At 43.5% G+C, this 22,178-nt stretch overlaps 1 protein-coding gene across 4 annotated transcripts in view; it reads right to left on the bottom strand.

Moving 5' to 3' along the window:
• The window catches only part of atp8a1 (ATPase phospholipid transporting 8A1), a 193,810-nt gene that overhangs the window by 125,934 nt on the left and 45,698 nt on the right, over positions 1 to 22,178 (bottom strand). For all 4 annotated transcript variants that reach the window (XM_029725480.1, XM_029725499.1, XM_029725489.1 and 1 more), the window contains exon 2: positions 8,945 to 9,065. In XM_029725480.1, coding sequence (XP_029581340.1) covers positions 8,945 to 9,065 — 121 coding nt within the window. The remainder of the gene's footprint in view (positions 1 to 8,944; positions 9,066 to 22,178) is intronic.

The following is a 22,178-nucleotide window of genomic DNA, read 5'->3' as shown; positions in this document are numbered from 1 at the left end:
GTTACGTTGAGGAGTTGGCCAGGTGGCATTGTGTTACGTTGAGGAGTTGGCCAGGTGGCATTGTGTTACGTTGAGGAGTTGGCCAGGTGGCATTGTGTTACGTTGAGGAGTTGGCCAGGTGGCATTGTGTTACGTTGAGGAGTTGGCCAGGTGACATTGTGTTACGTTGAGGAGTTGGCCAGGTGGCATTGTGTTACATTGAGGAGTTGGCCAGGTGGCATTGTGTTACGTTGAGGAGTTGGCCAGGTGGCTTTGTGTTATGTTGAGGAGTTGGCCAGGTGGTTTTGTGTTATGTTGAGGAGTTGGCCAGGTGGCTTAGGGAGTGCGGTCACCTCTGCACCACAGAACCCATGATCCGGTCTAGTTACCTCGTTTGAACCCCCGGGGGATGGTGTTAGCTGTTACAGTAGGTAAAAATAATAACCAGTGTTTTCCTCTCGATTTAATATTTTGTTCCTTCAGCTACTTCCTTGTCATCTTCCATCTCTCCTCCTATCACTCTCTTTCCTTCTGTGTTTCTTTGGGGCAAAACCATGGCGAATGTCATCAATAAAGTGCTCCTTTAACACTCCTCTTCTTAAATGGAGATTACTGCACCAGCTCCCCATTCATTATCTACCCGTGGCCTCAGGACCGAGACCACTTCCTCCTCCTCTCATCTCTCCACTCAAAAAATAAGGAGTTCAAAAAAACAAATAAAACCCAGGGTTACGTCTCAAATGGGACCCTATTCAGCGCACTACTTTTTGCCAAATCCCTATGGCTGAATGGCCAGGAGCCTGTGAGGACATTTGTAGCAATTTTGGGGACAGTCGAGAGAAGATGATCGACATTACATTACCTGACGTCACCATTATAGCTTAAAATCTGACCATGTCAAGTTAAATGTTGTGTGCAAACACAATTGCACAAAAGCACTTAACCTTAAAATGAAAAAGCAGAAAGACAGGTTTCCCTTAACTGGACATTTACATATGAGAGCACGAAATCTGTTTGTGAGTGTGTCCGTGTGTGTCTCTCTCCATGTGTAGGGCTGTTGCGGTGACCGTATTACCACCACACCGGCGGTCACGAGTCAAATTCCACGTAACCGTTTAGTCACGGTAATGAGGCTTCTCCAAGCTCTGATGCTGCTGATGGTCATTAGTACCTACCAAACTTGATAACTGCCTGGTACTCAGCACTCTATTGTCCCTCTAATCACTCTGACATCAATGCAAATGTATTCAAAATCAAATCTAACACTTCATGAGAGCCCATGAGCTCAAGTTGTGCAACATTTCTATAGGCTATGTAATTGCGCAACACGTTTGTAGAACTACTAAAGTATTTTTTGTTGTTGTATTTTACCCCCTTCTCCCCAATTTTGTGATATCCAATTGCGATTCAATTACGATCTTCTCTCATCACTGCAACTCCCCAACTGGCTCGGGAGAGGCGAAGGTCGAGTCATGCGTCCCTCGAAACATGACCCTCCAAACCACGCTCCATTACACCCGCCTGACTCACCTGGAAGCCAGCCGCACCAATGTGTCGGAGGAAACACCGCTCAACTGATAACCGAAGTCAGCCTGCAGGCGCCCGCCCGCCACAAGGATTTGCTAGAGAACGATGAGCCAAGTAAAGCCCCCCGGTCAAACCCTGACACAGCAGGTCTGTAGTGACGCCTCAAGCACTGCAGTGCCTTAGACCGTTGCACCACTCGGGAGAGCCCAGAACAACTAAATGGTACATTAATAACTCTAAATTAAGCATGTGTGCATATATGCATCCTTTTGTGAGTGTACGCGCGTAACCCCTTGTGCCTTATTCCCTGCATGGATCCACCATGTCAGCTTTTCACAGAACACACAATGAACAGCAGCTTGCCCTGCCTGACTCTCTGGTTTGCCCTGGTGGAATTCATGCACATCCCACCACCGACTCCCATGTCACATTACATTAGCACAAGACCTGGTCTGACAAGTAGTGCAGCTGAACAAACAGTTTCCATCACTCACACGACCAGCAGGCTGTGTACCAAATTGCACCCTGTTCCCTATATCGTGCACTCCTTTTGACCTGGGCCCACTTGTGTCTGAGTGATAAGATTCCATTTGGGACAAGGCCACCACAGTTGCGCAACAGATCATTATGGAGATGCTGGTGGTGATAGTGGTGGAGCGGTGCGGTGAATGGAGAAATGGAGTAACACACAAGTAAAAATGTTTAGTTTAAATAGAACGTGTGAAAGTGGTTCCCTGAGCCCTATACCACGAATCAGGTTTGGAGAGGTACAGTCGAAGTTCACATAAAACTCATTTTTCAACCACTCCACAAATTTCTTGTTAACAAACTATAGTTTTGACAAGTCGGTTAGGACATCTACTTTGTGCATGACAAGTAATTTTCCCAATTGTTTACAGACAGATTATTTCACTTATAATTCACTGTATGACAATTCCAGTGGGTCAGAAGCTTACATCCACTAAGTTGACTGTGCCTTTAAACAGCTTGGAAAATTCCAGAAAATTATGTCATGGCTTTAGAAGAATCTGATAGGCTAATTGACATCAGTTGAGTCAATTGGAGGTGTACCTGTGGATGTATCTCAAGGCCTACTTTCAAACTCAGTGCCTCGTTGCTTGACATTATGGGAAAATCAAAAGAAAATCAGCCAAGACCTCAGAAAAAGGTTGTAAAAAGGTTGAAAAAAATTGTAGACCTCTACAATTCTGGTTCATCCTTGGGAACAATTTCAAAATGCCTGAAGGTACCACGTTCATCTGTACAAACAATAGTACGCAAGTATAAACACCATGGGACCACACAGCCGTCATACTGCTCAGGAAGGAGACACGTTCTGTCTCCTAGAGATGAACATACTTTGGTGCGAAAAGTGCAAATCAATCGCAGAACAACAGCAAAGGACTTTTAATATTTTTTTTTTCACCTTTATTTAACCAGGTAGGCTAGTTGAGAACAAGTTCTCATTTACAATTGCGACCTGGCCAAGATAAAGCAAGCAGTTTGACACATACAACACAGAGTTACACATGGAGTAAAACAAACATACAGTCAATAATATAGTAGAAAAATAAGTCTATATACAATGTGAGCAAATGAGGTGAGATAAGGGAGGTAAAGACAAAAAAGGCCATGGTGGAGAAATAAATACAATATAGCAAGTCAAACACTGGAATGGTAGATTTGCAGTGGAAGAAAGTGCAAAGTAGAAATATAAATAATGGGGTGCAAAGGAGCAAAATAAATTAATAAAATAAATACAGTAGGGGAAGAGGTAGTTGTTTGGGCTAAATTATAGATGGGCTATGTACAGGTGCAGTAATCTGTGAGCTGCTCTGACAGCTGGTGCTTAAAGCTAGTGAGGGAGATAAGTGTTTCCAGCTTCAGTGATTTTTGCAGTTCGTTCCAGTCATTGGCAGCAGAGAACTGGAAGGAGAGGCCGCCGAAGGAGGAATTGGCTTTGGGGGTGACCAGAAAGATATACCTGCTGGAGCGCGTGCTACAGGTGGGTGCTGCTATGGTGACCAACGAGCTGAGATAAGGGTGAACTCTACCTAGCAGGTTCTTGTAGATGTGGGTTTGGCGTCACCAAACCGCATAAAGTGTTAAAAATAGTAATATTTCCCGAGCGGCCTAAGGCACTGCAGTGCTTGAGGCGTCACTACAGATCTGGGTTCGATCCCGGGCTGTCGCAGCCGGACACGCCCGGGAGACCCATTACGCGATGCCTCAATTGGCCCAGCGTCTTCCAGGTTAGGGGAGGGTTTGGCCGGCCGGGATGTCCTTAGCGACTCCTGTGGCGGGCCGGGCGCATGCAGGCTGACACGGTCGCCAGTTGTACAGTGTTTCCTCCGACACATTGGTGCAGCTGGCTTCCGGGTTAAGAGAGCAGTAAGTCAAGAAACAGTGCGGCTTGTCAGGGTCGTGTTTCAGAGAACGCATAGCTCTCAACCGTCGCCTCTACTGAGTCCGTACGGGAATTGCAGCGATGGGACAACTACCAATTAGATATCACCAATTGGGGAGAAAAAGGGGTTAAATTATTTATTTTAAAATACCTATCACATCACACATTAGCAATGACGGGATGCATTTGAAAGTTATGTAGAGTAAAACTATTGAATGACAATTATTTTATTGATAGGAGTGGGGGGAAAAAGGTGTTCGTGCTTTTCTACACCAAAGCAAAGGCGGCATTAACGATACAAAAAAAACTCACTTCTAAAAGCCTATTTCACACCATAGCCTACTGAATTTGCAAGAACTTTGATTTCAGGAAAACATTTAAAATGTTGCACTGACTCACCCATGGATTGATGTTTCAGCATTGTCTCAATCAAGAGTTTGGAGATCGACTAGCAGTTACAAGCCTGATAGAGTTAGTGGCAGGCGAATGAGCAACAGCCTGAGTAAATCTAGCTTCCATTGTAGTATACCCCTCTGGTCCCAGATCTGTTTGTGCGGTATAGACAACACCTATATAACAGTTGCCATGCCAAACATAATGACCATAGGAGTTGGCAAGACAGCAAAACCAGATCTGAGACCAGAGTCTGAAAGTGACTCTCTGGGTGACTTTTTAATGGGCAGCAACATACAGTGTTCAAGGATCAGATGGAACCAAATCACATCGACACAAGTCGGAACAAGAATTGGAGATCCAAGATAGCAGCAGATAAAAAGAGGATTCCAAAAATGCACATTTTTGGGCACAGCATGACTTGCTTGGTTACTCTATGCTAAGATGCTGAACATTGACTAGTTGTCATTTCATTGTGTCCATATGGTCCTTGATTTTGTGTTTCATCTCATTCTAGTGGTTGGCTGTATGCTGCTGAGGCTCTGTTTTCCCTGTGGCGGTGGATCGGTGTGTCTGTGTGTGCGATGCAGACATCTCCAGCCGCTCATGCAGCAGGAATGCTAACGCTAATATTCCCTGACAGAGGATGGCCAGCCCAGACCTGACCTTTCAATGCAACACAGCTCCACAAGGAACAGAGGAAGGAAACGCCAGCGAGCTAACTAAGGTTCAGTCCCAAATGGAGCCCTATTCCCTATATAGTGCACTATTTTAACCATGCTAGTGCACTATATAGAGTATAAGGTGCCATTTGGGCTGTAGCCCTAGCGAGGTAGAGTTTCTGGACGAATCCGCAACGAGAGCCCTTAGTGGTTGTAAAAGGGCTGCAGTGAGTCAGAGGGGGATGGGGGGGTGGGGCTCGAGTCAGTCTAATGTATAGTAGCCTACAGTGGAATAGTGTATGCAGCCTACAGTGGAATAGTGTATGCAGCCTACAGTGGAATAGTGTATGCAGCCTACAGTGGAATAGTGTATGCAGCCTACAGTGGAATAGTGTATGTCGGCCTAGTAGTACAACTGATGAAATATGACTCAACGAACGACACTGGTCTGTTGTGTATCTGTGGGGTTAAAGGGTTAAAAAGGTCAGATATGCCGGGGGCTGATATGGGGAAAAAAATGCTTACCTCTGGGTCACCGTTGCCAAATAGTTAAGATCCTCACGCCAGCACATACCTCAGAGTACGCCATATGGATTATCTCCAGATGTCACAGATTGATCAGCTTTTCATAATTCTACTTGTCAAATAGACAATGACCTTTTCAAACTGGAAGACTTGCACCTTGTCCGTTTGTCATGTTGCCTATGCCTCCCGCCAAGACAGGCAGGCACGTGTAGAAGCAGTACATTTCTATCAGGGTTTAGAAGCTGCCTGTCCTCCTTCCACCCCCACTATAGATCATCCCGAGCCCATATTTCAACTCAGGCACATCGACATACATCCATGTCTTGAACTTTGCTGCCGCCTCAGCAACAATTCCTCTGCTTTGACACTGTTGCTGTTGTTGTTGGAGCCCCCCCCCTCCTTCCCGAAAGGTGTCAGGGCAAAGCGGGCCAGGTGGGAATGGGGAAAGGGAAAGAGAGAGAGAGAGAGAAGAGGACGTGAAGAACTGCAGTGTGACTTCATCTGGTAATGATATACAGTGGAACAAAATAACCCGGAGACCCAAAGGCCTTTTGCTACCTTTGAGGCCCAATACACACATAAGTCCTGACAACTTGACGATGCCACACGATTGGTCTCTCTTGACCTTATAGTTTTAGTATTCAAATCAGGTTTCTCATCGGGTTCTATGCAAGCTGGCTAGTTAATAAATGACAATATTGGCCCTAGATGGAGCTCAACGTTTTGTCATCCATCAGATCAAGAAAATATCTGACATTATAAAATGCAGCCGTACTTGAATTGCTCTTCTCACCGGTCAGCTCTGGAGAATTGTGTGAGGAAATGTATGAAACATCCAGAGTCATGTTATATTTAGCAGGAGATGAGTAACATACTGTAAGTAACTCTAGTTGCTCTCTAGTAGGTGTGTGAACATTTAAAATGTTATAACTAAGTTGGGATCCTTAACGTGAAGAAAAATCCATAACCGAAAAACAATGTTTTGTTGGGGGTGCAGTTATCACAAAACATATTATTTTCCGTGTTATAGCCTACAGTGAGGGAAAAAAGTATTTGATCCCCTGCTGATTTTGTACGTTTGCCCACTGACAAAGACATTATCAGTCTATCATTTAAATGGTAGGTTTATTTGAACAGTGAGAGACAGAATAACAACAACTAAAAATCCAGAAAAACACGTCAAAAATGTTATAAAATTATTTGCATTTTAATGAGGGAAATAAGCATTTGACCCCTCTGCAAAACATGACTTAGTACTTGGTGGCAAAACCCTTGTTGGCAATCAAAGGTCAGACGTTTCTTGTAGTTGGCCACCAGGTTTGCACACATCTCAGGAGGGATTTTGTCCCACTCCTCTTTGCAGATCTTCTCCAAGTCATTAAGGTTTCGAGGCTGACGTTTGGCAACTCGAACCTTCAGCTCCCTCCACAGATTTTCTATGGGATTAAGGTCTGGAGACTGGTTAGGCCACTCCAGGACCTTAATGTGCTTCTTCTTGAGCCACTTCTTTGTTGCCTTGGCCGTGTGTTTTGGGTGATTGTCATGCTGGAATACCCATCCACGACCCATTTTCAATGCCCTGGCTGAGGGAAGGAGGTTCTCACCCAAGATTTGACAGTACATGGCCCCGTCCATCATCCCTTTGATGCGGTGAAATTGTCCTGTCCCCTTAGCAGAAAAACACCCCCAAGCATAATGTTTCCACCTCCATGTTTGACGGTGTGGATTGTGTTCTTGGGGTCATAGGCAGCATTCCTCCTCCTCCAAAAACAGCGAGTTGAGTTGATGCCAAAGAGCTCCATTTTGGTCTCATCTGACCACAACACTTTCACCCAGTTGTCCTCTGAATCATTCAGATATTCATTGGCAAACTTCAGACGGGCATGTATATGTGCTTTCTTGAGCAGGGGGACCTTGCGGGCGCTGCAGGATTTCAGTCCTTCATACCGTAGTGTGTTACCAATTGTTTTCTTGGTGACTATGGTCCCAGCTGCCTTGAGATCATTGACAAGATCTTCCCGTGTAGTTCTGGGCTGATTCCTCACCGTTCTCATGATCATTGCAACTCCACGAGGTGAGATCTTGCATGGAGCCCCAGGACGAGGGAGATTGACAGTTCTTTTGTGTTTCTTCCATTTGCGAATAATCGCACCAAATGTTGTCACCTTCTCACCAAGCTGCTTGGTGATGGTCTTGTAGCCCATTCCAGCCTTGTGTAGGTCTACAATCTTGTCCCTGACATCCTTGGAGAGCTCTTTGGTCTTGGCCATGGTGGAGAGTTTGGAATCTGATTGATTGCTTCTGTGGACAGGTGTCTTTTTTACAGGTAACAAGCTGCAGTTAGGAGCACTCCCTTTAAGAGTGTGCTCCTAATCTCAGCTCGTTACCTGTATAAAAGACACCTGGGAGCCAGAAATATTTCTGATTGAGAGGGGGTCAAATACTTACTTCCCTCATTAAAATATAAATCGATTTATAACATTTTTCTGGATTTTTGTTGTTGTTATTCTGTCTCTCACTGTTCAAATAAACCTACCATTAAAATTATAGACTGATAATTTCTTTGTCAGTGGGCAAACGTACAAAATCAGCAGGGTATCAAATACTTTTTTCCCTCACTGTAACTAGATGATAGGTTGTAAAGACATGGCGAAAGTTGTGTCATTTAAATCTAACCAGTGAGGAAGAGGCTACTGTGGTGAATATGCGAGGCATGAAAGACTACTGTGGTGAATTTGCGAGGCATGAAAGACAAGACATTGCGAGATAAAATGTTTTGATAATCTTTCTTCCTGCCTCCTCCTCTCTCCCTCGCGCTGGCTCGCTTGCTCTTGCTCTTCCCTAATGATGCAAGTGTGTGTTCAGCCTTTGGTCTGTTGCGTGTAGAATATCTTTGCCTATTCATTCATGATATTCCCTGCTTTACTGAAGTTGAGACAAGATACAGCCTTCCATTGTGCGATACAGCATTTGATTGCCGTCCCTCACTAGCTTGCTATGCAAGATGCGAGTGATTGTGTTCTCGGAAGTACGGCAACTAATCAGTCTCCTCCATTCCAAAAATATTAACTCTTAGGAGGCGAATCCTAGCTAAATCGAATCTTGACACTCAGAAATGGGAGTTGACATCAGGAGTCGACGTTCAAGGAGTCGAAGAATCAATTATTTTGAAGTCAACTCTACACCACTACGTCATCGTGGTTAACTTTGTAAAAATGGCAAAGAAAGGCAAGCTATAGAAGCGGTCTTGTATGGCAATACTTTGAGAAGCTAAATGAGAAGGAAATGCAAACTTTGCGAGCCGGAATTGAGGTACAGTAATGGTTGTACAGGTGCAATGCCATCTTTGCGAGAGGGAGGGAATCTGTGGGAAATTGTATCGCCACAGTTAGTCTTTCAACATTATGTAAGCAAAGAGGATGATAGGCCAACTAATGAACAGACATCTTACCTGACGTGATTACTGCAGAACTTGGTGAACTGTGGCTGATTGAGGAATATCAGTCGTGCATCTTCTTGGTCAGCTAAGGAGGTCTTTGCGGAGGTTGCCGTGTCCTCTGTCTTTTCGTACCCTGAGGGAAGAAAGGAAAAAGAAAACGCATTCAAAAAACAGATTTTCCCAAGTCATTGCCTACGTGTACAAAATTGTCTTTTCAGCACCAGATTTACCCAGATAGCTTCATCTGTTTAATAGAGTCACCTTCTAGTCAGAGTATTTGCAATGTGAGACGTAGTATTAAAAAAAAAAAGGCACAAAAGTCAGTACTTTGCATAGATTTTGTTAATGGCAGTTCTCTGTGCTGAATAGAACCAAAGCTAAAAAGGGGCCATTTCGATGAAAATTTGAGGTTGACTCAAAGAAAGCCACTGAGAACTTTTGGACAAGGTCACAGAAGGGGAAAAAAAGTATGACAAGGTTGGTCCAGGCAGGGCTTATTTTCAAACAAGGCTTTCTTAGAGCAGATGGCAGAGTCGAAGGTAAATCTGTGTCTCGGGGTCATCCATTCTGCAGGGTTCAGGTGGCACTGTGTGTGTGTGTGTGTGTGTGTGTTACAGAAATCAGAAGAGTGGATTACGACTAGATAAAATGCCCTTTACACAATGTCCCTTCAGGGTGCCTTTTTAAGGAGGATCAGACGCTGCAGGTACACCTTTAACCTGTCTGGGATAGGGGGCAGTTTTTCATGGCCGGATTAAAAACGTACCCAATTTAAACAGGTTACTACTCTGGCTCAGAAACTAGAATATGCATAATATTAGTAGATTTGGATAGAAAACACTCTGAAGTTTCTAAAACTGTTTGAATGGTGTCTGAGTATAACAGAACTCACATGGCAGGCAAAAACCTGAGAAAAAAAATCCAACCAGGAAGTGGATTGTAGTTTTTAAAGACTGGGCCTATTCAGTATACAGTGACTTAGGGTTCAATTTGCACTTCCTAAGAATTCCACTAGATGTCAACAGTCTTTAGAACGTGTTTCAGGCATTTGCAGTCAACAGAGAGCGAACAAGACCTCCTGGATTCTGATGACCGAGAGAATGACAGGACACAATTACGCAAAATCACGTGAGGAGGTAGCTGTGTTCCAAAACGTTTTTCAAGACACTGGAATCGTCCGGTTGGAATATTATTGAAGTTCTAAGTTAAAGAGACCCTAAAGATTGATGTTTTACAACGTTTGACATGTTTCAACGAAGGTAAATTACTTTTTGTCGTGAGATTTTTGGCGCGCTTCCTACATTTGGAGTAGATTACTGAACGTGCAAACAACAAGGAGTTATCTTCCCTGTGGCTCAGTTGGTAGAGCATGGTGATTGCAAACTTTTTTTTAAATGCATGAAATGTATGCATTCACTACTGTAAGTCGCTCTGGATAAGAGCATCTGCTAAAATGACTAAAATGTAAAATGTAAATACAGTATGGGGATGAGGCAGGTAGATAGATGGGCTATTTACAGATGGGCTATGCACAGGTGCAGTGATCTGTGAGCTGCTCTGACAGCTGGTGCTTAAAGCTAGTGAGGGAGATATGAGTCTCCAGCTTCAGAGATTTTTGCAGTTCGTTCCAGTCATTGGCAGCAGAGAACTGGAAGGAAAGGCAGCCAAAGAGGAATTGGCTTTGGGGGTGACCAGTGAGATATACCTGCTGGAGCACGTGCTGCAAGTGGGTGTTGCTATGGTGACCAGTGAGCTGAGATAAGGCAGGGCTTTACCTAGCAGAGACTTGTAGATAACCTGTAGCCAGTGGGTTTGGAGACGAGTATGAAGCGAGAGCCAACCAACGAGAGCGTACAGGTCGCAATGGTGGGTAGTGTATGGGGCTTTGGTGACAAAACGGATGGCACTGTGATAGACTGCATCCAGTTGGTTGAGTAGAGTGTTGTAGGCTATTTTATAGATGACATCACCAAAGTCTATGATCGGTAGGATGGTCAGTTTTACGAGGGTGTGTTTGGCAGCATGAGTGAAGGATGCTTTGTTGTGATATAGGAAGCCGATTCTAGATTTAATTTTGGATTGGAGATGCTTAATGTGAGTCTGGAAGGAGAGTTTACAGTCTAACCAGACACCCAGGTATTTGTAGTTGTCCACGTATTCTAAGTCAGTCGTCCAGAGTAGTGATGCTGGACGGGCGAGCAGGTGCGGGCAGTGATCGATTGAATAGCATGCATTTAGTTTTACCTGCGTTTAAGAGCAGTTGGAGGCCATGGAAGGAGAGTTGTGTGGCATTGAAGCTTGTCTGGAGGTTAGTTAACACAGTGTCCAAAGAGGGGCCAGAAGTGTACAGAATGGTGTCGTCTGCGTAGAGGTGGATCAGAGAATCACCAGCAGCAAGAGCAACATCATTGATGTATACAGAGAAGAGAGTCGGCCCGAGAATTTAACCCTGTGGCACACCCATTGAGACTGCCAGCGGTCCGGACAACAGGCCCTTCGATTTGCCAGAGAAGTAGTTGGTGAACCAGGCGAGGCAATCATTTGAGAAACCAAGGCTGTCGAGTCTACCAATAAGAATGTGGTGATTGACAGTCGAAAGCCTTGGCCAGGTCGATGAATACGGCTGCACAGTAATGTCTCTTATCGATGGCGGTTATGATGTCGTTAAGGACCTTGAGCGTGGCTGAGGTGCACCTATGACCAGCTCTGAAACCTGATTGCATAGCGGAGAAGGTACGGTGGGATTCGAAATGGTCGGTAATCTGTTTGTTAACTTGGCTTTCGAAGACCTAAGACAGGGTAGGATAGATATAGGTCTGTAGCAGTTTGGGTCTAGAGTGTCACCCCCTTCGAAGAGGGAGATGACCGCGGCAGCTTTCCAATCTTTGGGAATCTCAGATGATACAAAAGAGAGGTTGAACAGGCTAGTAATAGGGGTTGCAACAATTTCAGCAGATAATTTTAGGAAGCGAGGGTCTAGATTGTCTAGCCCGGCTGATTTGTATAGGTCTAGATTTTGCAGCTCTTTCAGAACATCAGCTATCTGGATTTGGGTGAAAGAGAAATAGTGGGGGCTTTGGCGGGATGCTGTGGAGGGTGCCGGGCAATTGACCGGGGTAGGGGTAGCCAGGTGGAAAGCATGGCCAGCCGTAGAGAAATGCTTATTGAAATACTCAATTATAGTGGATTTATCAGTGGGAACAGTGTTTCCTAGCCTCAGCGCAGTGGGCAGCTGGGAGGAGGTGCTCTGATTCTCCATGGACTTTACAGTGTCCCAGAACTTTTTTGAGTTTGCACTACAGGATGCAAATTTCTGTTTGAAAAAGATAGAAAAGCTAACTGCCTGTGTATATTTGCTCCTAACGTCGCTGAAAAGTTGCATATCACGGGGGCTATTCGATGCTAATGCAGAACGCCACAGGATGTTTTTGTGCTGGTCAAGGGCAGACAGGTCTGGAGTGAACCAAGGACTATATCTATTCCTAATTCTACATTTTTTGAGTGGGGCATGCTTATTTAAGATGGTGAGGAAGGCACTTTTAAAGAATAGCCAGGCATCATCTACTGACGGGATGAGGTCAATGTCATTCCAGGATACCCCGGCCAGGTCGATTAGAAAGGCCTGCTCACAGTAGTGTTTTAGGGAGCGTTTGTCAGTGATGAGGGGTGGTCGTTTGGTCGCAGACCCATTACGGATGCAGGCAATAAAGGCAGTGATCGCTGAGATCTTGATTGAAAACATCAGAGGTGTATTTGGAGGGAGGGTTAGTTAGGATGACATCTATGAGGGTGCCCGTGTTTACGGATTTGGGGTTGTACCTGGTAAGTTCATTGATCATTTGTGTGAGATTGAGGGCATCAAGCTTAGATTGTAGGATGGCCGGGGTGTTAAGCATGTCCCAGTTTAGGTCACCTAGTAGCACGAGCTCAGAAGATAGATGGGGGACAATCAATTCACATATGGTATTGAGGGCACAGCTGGGGGCAGAGGGAGGTATATAGCAAGCGGCAACAGTGAGGGACTTGTTTCTGGAAAGGTGAATTTTTAGAAGTAGAAGCTCGAATTGTTTGGGTACAGACTTGGATAGTAATACAGAACTCTGCAGGCCATCGCTGCAGTAGATTGCAACACCGCCCCCTTTGGCAGTTCTATCTTCGCAGAAAATGTTATAGTTAGCGATGGAGATTTCAGGGTTTTTGGTGGTTTTCCTAAGCCAGGATTCAGACACGGCTAAGACATCCGGGTTGGCAGAGTGTGCTAAAGCAGTGAGTAAAACAAACTTAGGGAGTAGACTTCTAATGTTAATGTGCATGAAACCAAGGCTTTTACGGTTACAGAAGTCAACAAATGGAGCACCTGGAGAGTGGGAGTGGAGCTAGGCACTGCAAGACCTGGATTAACCTCCACATCACCAGAGGAACAGAGGAGAAGTAGGATAAGAGTACGGCTAAAGGCTATACGAACTGGCCGTCTAGCACGTTTGGAACAGAGAGTAAAAGGAGCAGGTTTCTGGGCACGATAGCATGGATTCAAGGCATAGTGTACAGACAAATGTAAGGTAGGATGTGAGTACATTGGAGGTAACCCCAAGCATTGAGTAATGATGAGAGATTTAGTCTCTAGAGACGTTTAAACCAGGTGATGTTATCGCATATGTAGGTGGTGGAACAACATGGTTGGTTAAGGCATATTGAGCAGGGCTAGAGGCTCTACAGTGAAATAAGACAGTAATTACTAACCCGTACGGTAATGGACGAGGCATATTGATATTAGAGAGAGGAATGCGTAGCCAAGTGAACATATGGGTCCAGTGACTGGTTGGGCTGACTGGGGACACGGCGATTCAGACAGTTAGCAGGCAGATGTTAACAAGCTAACAGTTAGTAGGCCGGGGCTGGCAAGCAAGCAGTTGGCAGACCGGAGCTAGCAAGTTAGCCTTTGGGGGACGTCGCGATGGGGGTAAGCCTGTTTTTGCCTCTTCATGCGGTGACGTCGATAGACCAGTTGTGGAATTAGTAGGGTTCCATGTAGCTCTAGATAGCTAGCAGGCCGGTTAGCAGAATGGGCCTTCAGGGGACGTCGCGCCTGAGGGGCCTGTTGGAATCCTCGGGCAGATTATGTCGGTATTCCAGTCGTAGAAGATCGGCGGGGTTCCGTGCCCCGTACCGGCAGTAGAAGGGGTCCGGATATAGTAGCCCAGGAGTGGGCTTCGGTGGTAGCACAGGAGCCCTGGCCGAGATAGTTTCAGGCTAATTGGTGCTTGCTCCGGGATGGAAACGCTAGCCAGTAGTCACCCGGGATTGCGGTTAGATAGTTGCAAAGATCCAGATTAAAATGTTCAGAGTTTGCGGTAGGAAGCCGGCGATATGGGGAAAAAATATATAGAAAATATTAATAGGTCCGTTATGCTCTGGTTTGAGTCACGTTGTTCGAACTGGCGAGAGCTTTCCGAGCTAAAGGTTAGCTGATGACCACTAGCAATGGTTTGCCATCTGATAGCTGGTAGGTAGTTAGCTGGCTAGCTTCAGTTGAGGGATTCCAGATCCGAAGTAAAAAGAAATACTTTAGAAAAGAAAAAAAACAGATCCACGCCACATTGGGTGAGGCGGGTTGCAGTAGAGTATTTAGAAGTTGAGGCCCAGAAAAACATTTGAAGAAGACATGCGAAGAAAAGATGTAAAAAGATATATACAAGGGACACGGCAGGACAAAGACGTCTGACCGCAACGCCATCTTGGATTCAAGATGGCATTTTTTTGGGCTGCAATTTCTGAGGCTGGTAACTATAATGAACTTATCCTGTGCAGCAGAGGTAACTCTGGGTCTTTCTTCTCTGGATCATTAGAAAGCGTTCCACAAAATCCACCTCAATGGATTTCTGCAAATACCACGGGAGTCCTCTTACATTTGGGAACTTTACATTGCTATTGCTCAAACAACCACAAACAGATAGGCTGTGTCTCTGTTGCCTATGCACATTAACAACATCAACAACTAATGTGAGCAAGAGTGAGGGAACATTAGATATACCCTCTCAAACCTTCTCAGCTTAGAGTTGGCCGTCAAAAATCGCATTGATAAATGATGGGGAATAGTAGCCTGCTCGCCCTTCTCAGCTTATAGTTTGCCTGACAATGAATGCTTGTCCCAACCCACCTTTTGACAACTGAGTGGGAACTTACCTGCCTGCCCATTTGATCGACGCCAGATATATTTGATTGAAACAACAGATATGCTAACTCGGGCTGACCCCAATTAGTCGACTGGTCTATAGGTCGACAGATATTTTTTGTTGAGCAGTAGCACACACACACACACACACACACACACACACACACACACACACACACACGTTAAGTTTGGAAAAACTCATTCAAGGGTTTTTATTTATTTTTACTACATTGTAGATTAATAGACAAGACAATGAAATAACATATGGAATCATGTAGTAACCTAAAAAGTGTTAAACAAATCAAAATATATTTCATATTTGAGATTCTTCATAGTAGCCACCCTTTGCCTTGACAGCTTTGCACATTATTGGCTTTCTCTCAACCAGCTTCTGGTAGTCACCTGGAATTCATTTCAATTAACAGGTGTGCCTTGTTAATTTGTGGGATTTCTTTCCTTAATGTGTTTGAGCCAATCACTTGTGTTGTGACAAGGTAGGTTTGTTATACAGAAGATAGCCCTATTTGGTAAAAGACCAAGTCCATATTATGGCAACAAATATTCAAGAACTTTGAATGTTTCTTCAAATGCAGTCGCAAAAACCATCAAGCCCTATGATGAAACTGGCTCTCATGAGGACCTCCACAGGAAAGGAAGACCCAGAGTTACCTCTGCTGCAGAGGATAAGTTCATTATAGTTACCAGCCTCAGAAATTGCAGCCCAAAAAATGCTTCAAGTAACAGATACATCTCAACATCAACTGTTCAGAAGAGACTGTGTGAATCAGGCCTTCATGGTTGAATTGCTGCAATGAAACCACTACTAAAGGACACCCATGAGAAGAAGAGACTTTCTTGGGCCAAGAAACACAAGCAATGGACATTAGACCGGTGGAAATCTGTCCCTTGGTCTGAAGTGAGATTGTTGGGTCCAACCACCGTGTCTCTGTGAGACGCAGAGTAGGTGAACAGATGATCTCCGCATGTGTGGTTCCCACCGTGAAGCATGGAGGAGGAGGTGTGATGGTGCTTTGCTGGTGACACTGTCAGTAAATTATTGAGAATTCAAGGCACACTTTACCAGCATGGCCACCACAACACCGCATCCCATCTGGTTTGCGCTTAGTGGGACTATAATTTGTTTTTCAACAGGACAATGACCCAACACACCTCCAGGCTGTGTAAGGGCTAATTGACCAAGAAGGAGAGTGATGGAGCTACTTAAGATAACCTGGCCTCCACAATCACCCGACCTCAACCCAATTGAGTTGGACTGCAGAGTGAAGGAAAAGCAGCCAACAAGTGCTCAGCATATGTGGGAACTCCTTCAAGACTGTTGGAAAAGCATTCCAGGTGAAGCTGGTTGAGAGAATGCCAAGTGTGCAAAGCTGTCATCAAGGCAAAGTGTGGATAGTTTCAAGAAACTCAAATGTAAAATATATTTTGTTTAACACTTTTTTGGTTACTACATAATTCCATATGTGTTATTTCAAAGTTTTGATGTCTTTACTATTATTCTACAACGTACAAAATAGTAAAAATAAAGAAAAACCCTTGAATGAGTAGATGTTTACAAACTTTTGACTGGTACTGTATATATCGAGAGCGAGAGAGACCTATTTCAGTGAACTAATCCATTGTGGAGACCTAGACTAAAAGCCAATTTATGCTTGATCTGGATTTGTGTTCGGAGGCTCCATATGGAGGGTGTGACGCAATTATGGAGCCTCCGGAGTCATGCAGATGCCACATTTTGTTGTTTGTTATAACAATGCGGAGGTCTCTGCATAGCTCAGCATTGACATGATTAGTTGACGAAAGGTGGGGGCGGTACATCCTGTATAAAACACCAACTTCCTTGGTCATTTATGTTAATGCATTCAATCTAGAAATATTCCTTTTACCGTTCTCATTGTCAAAGTGGACACATTGTTTGCAGTGCGGACAACCTATGCAAGTTATTGTTAATTTCATTCCATTTACGAGTTTTGTAAATTCAATTTAGTTATTGTCTTTTGTTTGGAGCACTCCTGTCAATGTTGAGTAAGGACGCGCACCTGATTGCGCTTACACGGAACCCAAACCGGCTGTGCGCATGCGCCATTGTGCATAAATGTATTTTGTTCCCCCACACCAAACGTGATCACGACACGCAGGTTAAAATATGAAAACAAACTCAACTAATTATATCAATTTGGGGACAGATCAAAAAGCATTAAACATTTATGGAAATTTAGCTAGCTAGCTTGCACTTGCTAGCTAATTTGTTCTATTTAGCTAACTTGCTGTTGCTAGCTAATGTGTCCTGGGATATAAACATTGAGTTTTTATTTTACCTTAAATGCAGAAGGTCCTCTACTCCACCAATTAATCCACACATAAAACGGTCAACCGAATAATTTCTAGTCATCTCTCCTCCTTCCAGGCTTTTTGTTCTCTTGACTTTATATTGCGATTGGCAACTTTCATAAATTAGGTGCATTACCGCCACCGACCTATTTCGTCTTTCAGTCACCCATGTGGGTATAACCAATGAGGAGATGGCATGTGGGTAATTGCTTCTATAAACCAGTCACCCACTCATCAAATGACATGACATCCTCCCCGCAGCTAGCTAGCTAACGTTAGGCTCAGCATTTTCATCTTGCTTAATAAAAAGCTACATAAATATACTGAACAAAAATAAAAAGGCAACATGCAACAAATTCTTACTTTTTACTGAGTTACAGTTCATATAAGGAAATCAGTCAATTAAAATACATTCATTAGGTCCTAATCTATGGATTTCATATGACTGGGAATACAGATATGCATCTGCTGGTCACAGATACCTTTAAAACAAAAGGTGTGTGACAACCATTTGTCTCATGCAGCGCGGCATCTTTGCATAAAGTTGATCAGGCTGTTGATTGTGGCCTGTGTAATGTTGTCCCATTCATCTTCAATGGCTGTGCGAAGTTGCTGGATATTAGCAGGAACATGCCGTCATACACATCGATCTAGAGCAGGCCTGGGCAATTATTTTCCTTGGAGGGCCACATTAGAATATTTTTTCCATTGTTGGCCAGAATGAAATTACAGGATTATACATCATGTGTATGACTGTGTTGACAGATATATCTACTGTAAATCACATTCAGATATGCTACTTATTTTACATGCACAGAAATAAACCATATCCATGTTCTCCTTTTGGTTGGTATTTTCATTATTAAACATCCAATAAACTACACGGAGGGAAAAGTATAATGTGCATTCAGCACCATGGACAGAACTCTTGTTAACGGGTATGCACAAAAACACAAGAGAGCTCAACATTACATTTAAACTACTCAGTGTGAGGAGTCTCTGATGGGCATTGACTAGAGCAGTGAAGTCAGGTATAGTTTCTGACGTCACTATGCGCAGGATTGCTGAGAAGTGAGTCAGTAAGAGATGATCTGTGCCTTGACTTATATTTCATCACTGAAAATGTCTGTTCACATACTCTTTTAAGCATCTTCCCCAAACTCAGCCATCTCACGTTTGTGTGGTAGGGGAGATCTGCATGAACCAACTGTCTCGTCCAACAGTGAGACAAAGTGCCTGTGGTTTAAAGATATGCTCATATGAAGTTTACCACTTTAGTGACTATCCACAACATGGCTCATTTTCAGAACACATTTACAGAGCACCCCCTGATGAATAATGCAATGCAGGAAAATCATTTTCTGATTTGGGTTCAGCTCAGCTACTTGATCTTGTGTCCTTTTCAAAAAGGCCAAAGTTTGGGCACCCATCAGTGGTCACACTGGATAACTTTTCAAAATTCAGTCCCAGCTTTGCCACACACTTATTAATCTCCAATACATATTTCCGTGTGGTTATGCGCTTCATTGACTGTACTGAAGCAAGCTCCTCTGTAATTACAAAGTCTGGGGTTATGCCTCGTAAGAATATCAACAACTGTGCCGTGTCACGTGGATCACTGCTCTCCTCCAGGGCCAAGGAGAAATGTCTTGCAACTGTTGTTCCATATTCTCTGCGATGTCCTCAACATGCTGTGTCACTGTTCGTTTTGACAGGGAAATATTTTCAAACAGCTCTTTCTTGTCGAGGCAAAGTATTGCTGAAGAGTCAATTAAACATTCTTTAAATTAATTCGCCCTCAGTGAATGGCTTGCAATATTTAGCAATTGTGTGGGACAGTACATAGCTAGTTCTCGCAATTCCGTTGTTTGCGGAATGCAGTTTTGTGAAGAGTCCTTGCTTTTGCAACTGAGAACGCAACTCTATCGATGCACTTGCCCTCTGCTCAGAAGACATTCCTATATTTCTCTGCATGCTTCGTCTGGAAGTGTCGGGACGGGTTGTAGTCTTTCAAGACAGTGATGCTTTCTTTGCACACTAAGCACACAGCTTTCCCTGATACCTCAAAGAAATATTTTGATGTCCACTCTTGCTGGAGCACCCTTCATTCATTGTCTTCTTTCCTTTTCAACTCATTTTTGAGCAATTTCTAGCTAGCTACTATTTGTAACTGTGACGTGTGACAGCCTGTCAGTCACTGTCTGTCCTCGTGCAGTTGATATTTATACGTGCCTTCAAAATAAATGTCACACAAGCAGTGGGAGTTAAATCATTACACAAAGGGCGAGCTTTCATTGGGCTTTTCATTTGAATAACAAATACGTTTTCAAAACATTACTATCGCAAATTCTTCTTGTGATCTGAGCATGATTCCGCGGGCCGTATTGTATCAGGTTGCGGGCCGTATATGGGCCGGCCTTTGCCCAGGCCTGATCTCAATGGGTGACACTTCTGGTGAGTATGCAGGCCCTGGAAGAACTGGGACATTTTCAGCTTCCAGAAATTGTGAACAGATCCTTAAATATTGGGCCGTGCATTATCATGCTGAAATATGAGGTGTTGGCGGCGGATGAAATGGCACAACAATGGGCCTAAGGATCTCATCACGGTAGCTCTGTGCATTAAAATTGCCATTGAGAAAATGCAATTGTGTTTGTCGTCTGTAACTTATGCCTGCCCATACCATAACCCCACCATGGGGCACTCTGTTCACAACATTGACAATCAGCAAACCGTTAGCGCACACACACACACACCATACAGTTGTGAGACCAGTTGGACATATTGCCAAATTCTCTAAAATGTGGCCTTTTATTGTCCCTAGCACAAGGCGCACCCTGTGTAATGATAATTCTGTTTAATCAGCTTCTTGATATGCCACACCTGTCACGTGGATGGATTATTTTGGCAAAGGACAAATGCTCAATAACAGGGACGAAAACAAAATTTGTGCACAACATTTGAGAGACAAGCTTTGTGTGTGTATGGAACATTTTATTTCAGCTCATGAAACCAACACTTCACATGTTGCATTTATAATTTTGTTCAGTGTAGATAAGCTACATTCGTCCATTTTTGTTAAAAATATGGAGTCATTGAAACAAACAGTGCATCCTGAATGGCTGGAGGTAGCAAACAATGTACCAGACCAGCTGTGATTTACAACCTGATAGCAATATTTCTTTGACTACCAAAAATGTATTGGTAAATTATATTCATCATGCATTGAACTGCATCCAACTATTCTGCCAACAATGCCCTAGTGTACATCATGGAATGTAAAATGTAACCTATTTTTAAAACCTGAAGTTTGTTTTGTACCATTAACTGGGGATTTGATATTATAATACTTTGTTTCATATCGGCAAACTATTTAAAACGCTGTCAGTTCCACTTCCACAAAAAAAGGTTTGTTGATTAAAACCAATATATTAGTCTGACATATGGCTGGTTTCAGCTCAACGCAGTGCTCCCAATGGTGTGTATTAAACTTCACAACTTCGTTTCATAAGAGCCCTGCTAAATGTTAATAGGCTAAGAAAGGCTCATGTGATGCCAACAGCTTCAGACAGAGTTCCGTGTGAGGTAAATTTAACTGCAAGATACCGTTTTACTCATCTAGTCAGGGGGGAGAATACCAAACAAAGCGGCTGGGCCTTGTGAGTTGTTGGTGTATCGTTTGTCCATGTCCGACAAACAATACACTTCAGCAAAATTAAAGGAACGAGTGCCCCAAAATGTTTTTTTTTAACAATAAATGTTAAGTCCATTATACATTTTAACAGTGTAACACAAATAATCCTTTGTGTCAAGTCATGAACCCTCCGTTTGAAATAATATTTGTAAAGGATAAAAAGAGTGAAACGCTTTATTCATTCACATGAATAATTGATATAATTTATTTGATAGTCAAGGTTTTTATAGAAAAATAATATTTTTATGTTGTATTTGCACCTGTGCAGTGCCATTTCATTAAGTCTCACAAATATGGTCCAGCCCACTGTATTCTACAGCTCCCAAGCTTTCTGTGGATTTAAGAATTTCCTAGTCTATTCTTTATGGCCCTCTCTATATTTTATTTTATCTGGCATAACAAATATAGGAAAACATCGCGCCAAGGCTGTCAGCTCAAGAGGTTAAAAAGTCAGGGACCTAATCACACAAATCTCTCTCACATTTCAAGCTAGGGTTTTTTCTGGCTTTGAGTTCCTGCTGGGAAGCCTACTTGATCGTAGTTGGCTATTTCCTGAGCAGACTTGTCTACAGTAACGTCCAGCTGGCATGCTGGATACATAAGCTCGATCCTATCTACTTTGAATCTGCTGCAGTCTCTATGGTAACAGCTAACTCTAGAGATGTGCAGGCAGGAGATCCATGCCTGCTAGTTCCAGAGACGGGAGTGAGAATAATATAACTCGGCATGAGGCAACAGTCAAAAGTGTAGCCGAAATGAGGAAGTTAGTCTATACAGGCCTGCCATTGCCAGGAGTGTAATGCTAATCTACAGTGCATTCAGAAAGTATTCAGACCCTTTGACTTTTTACACATTTTGTTACGTTACAGCCTTATTCTAAAATGGATTAAATAGTCGTATTCCTCAATCTACAGTCGGGGCCAAAAGTTTTGAGAATGACAAACATTTATTTTCACAAAGTCTGCTGCCTCAGTTTGTATGATGGCAATTTGCATATACTCCAGAATGTTATGAAGAGTGATTAGATTATT

Source organism: Salmo trutta, chromosome 3, assembly GCF_901001165.1.
Source record: "Salmo trutta chromosome 3, fSalTru1.1, whole genome shotgun sequence".
Taxonomy (NCBI): Eukaryota; Metazoa; Chordata; class Actinopteri; order Salmoniformes; family Salmonidae; genus Salmo; species Salmo trutta.
This window is presented reverse-complemented; position numbering and strand designations above follow the sequence as displayed.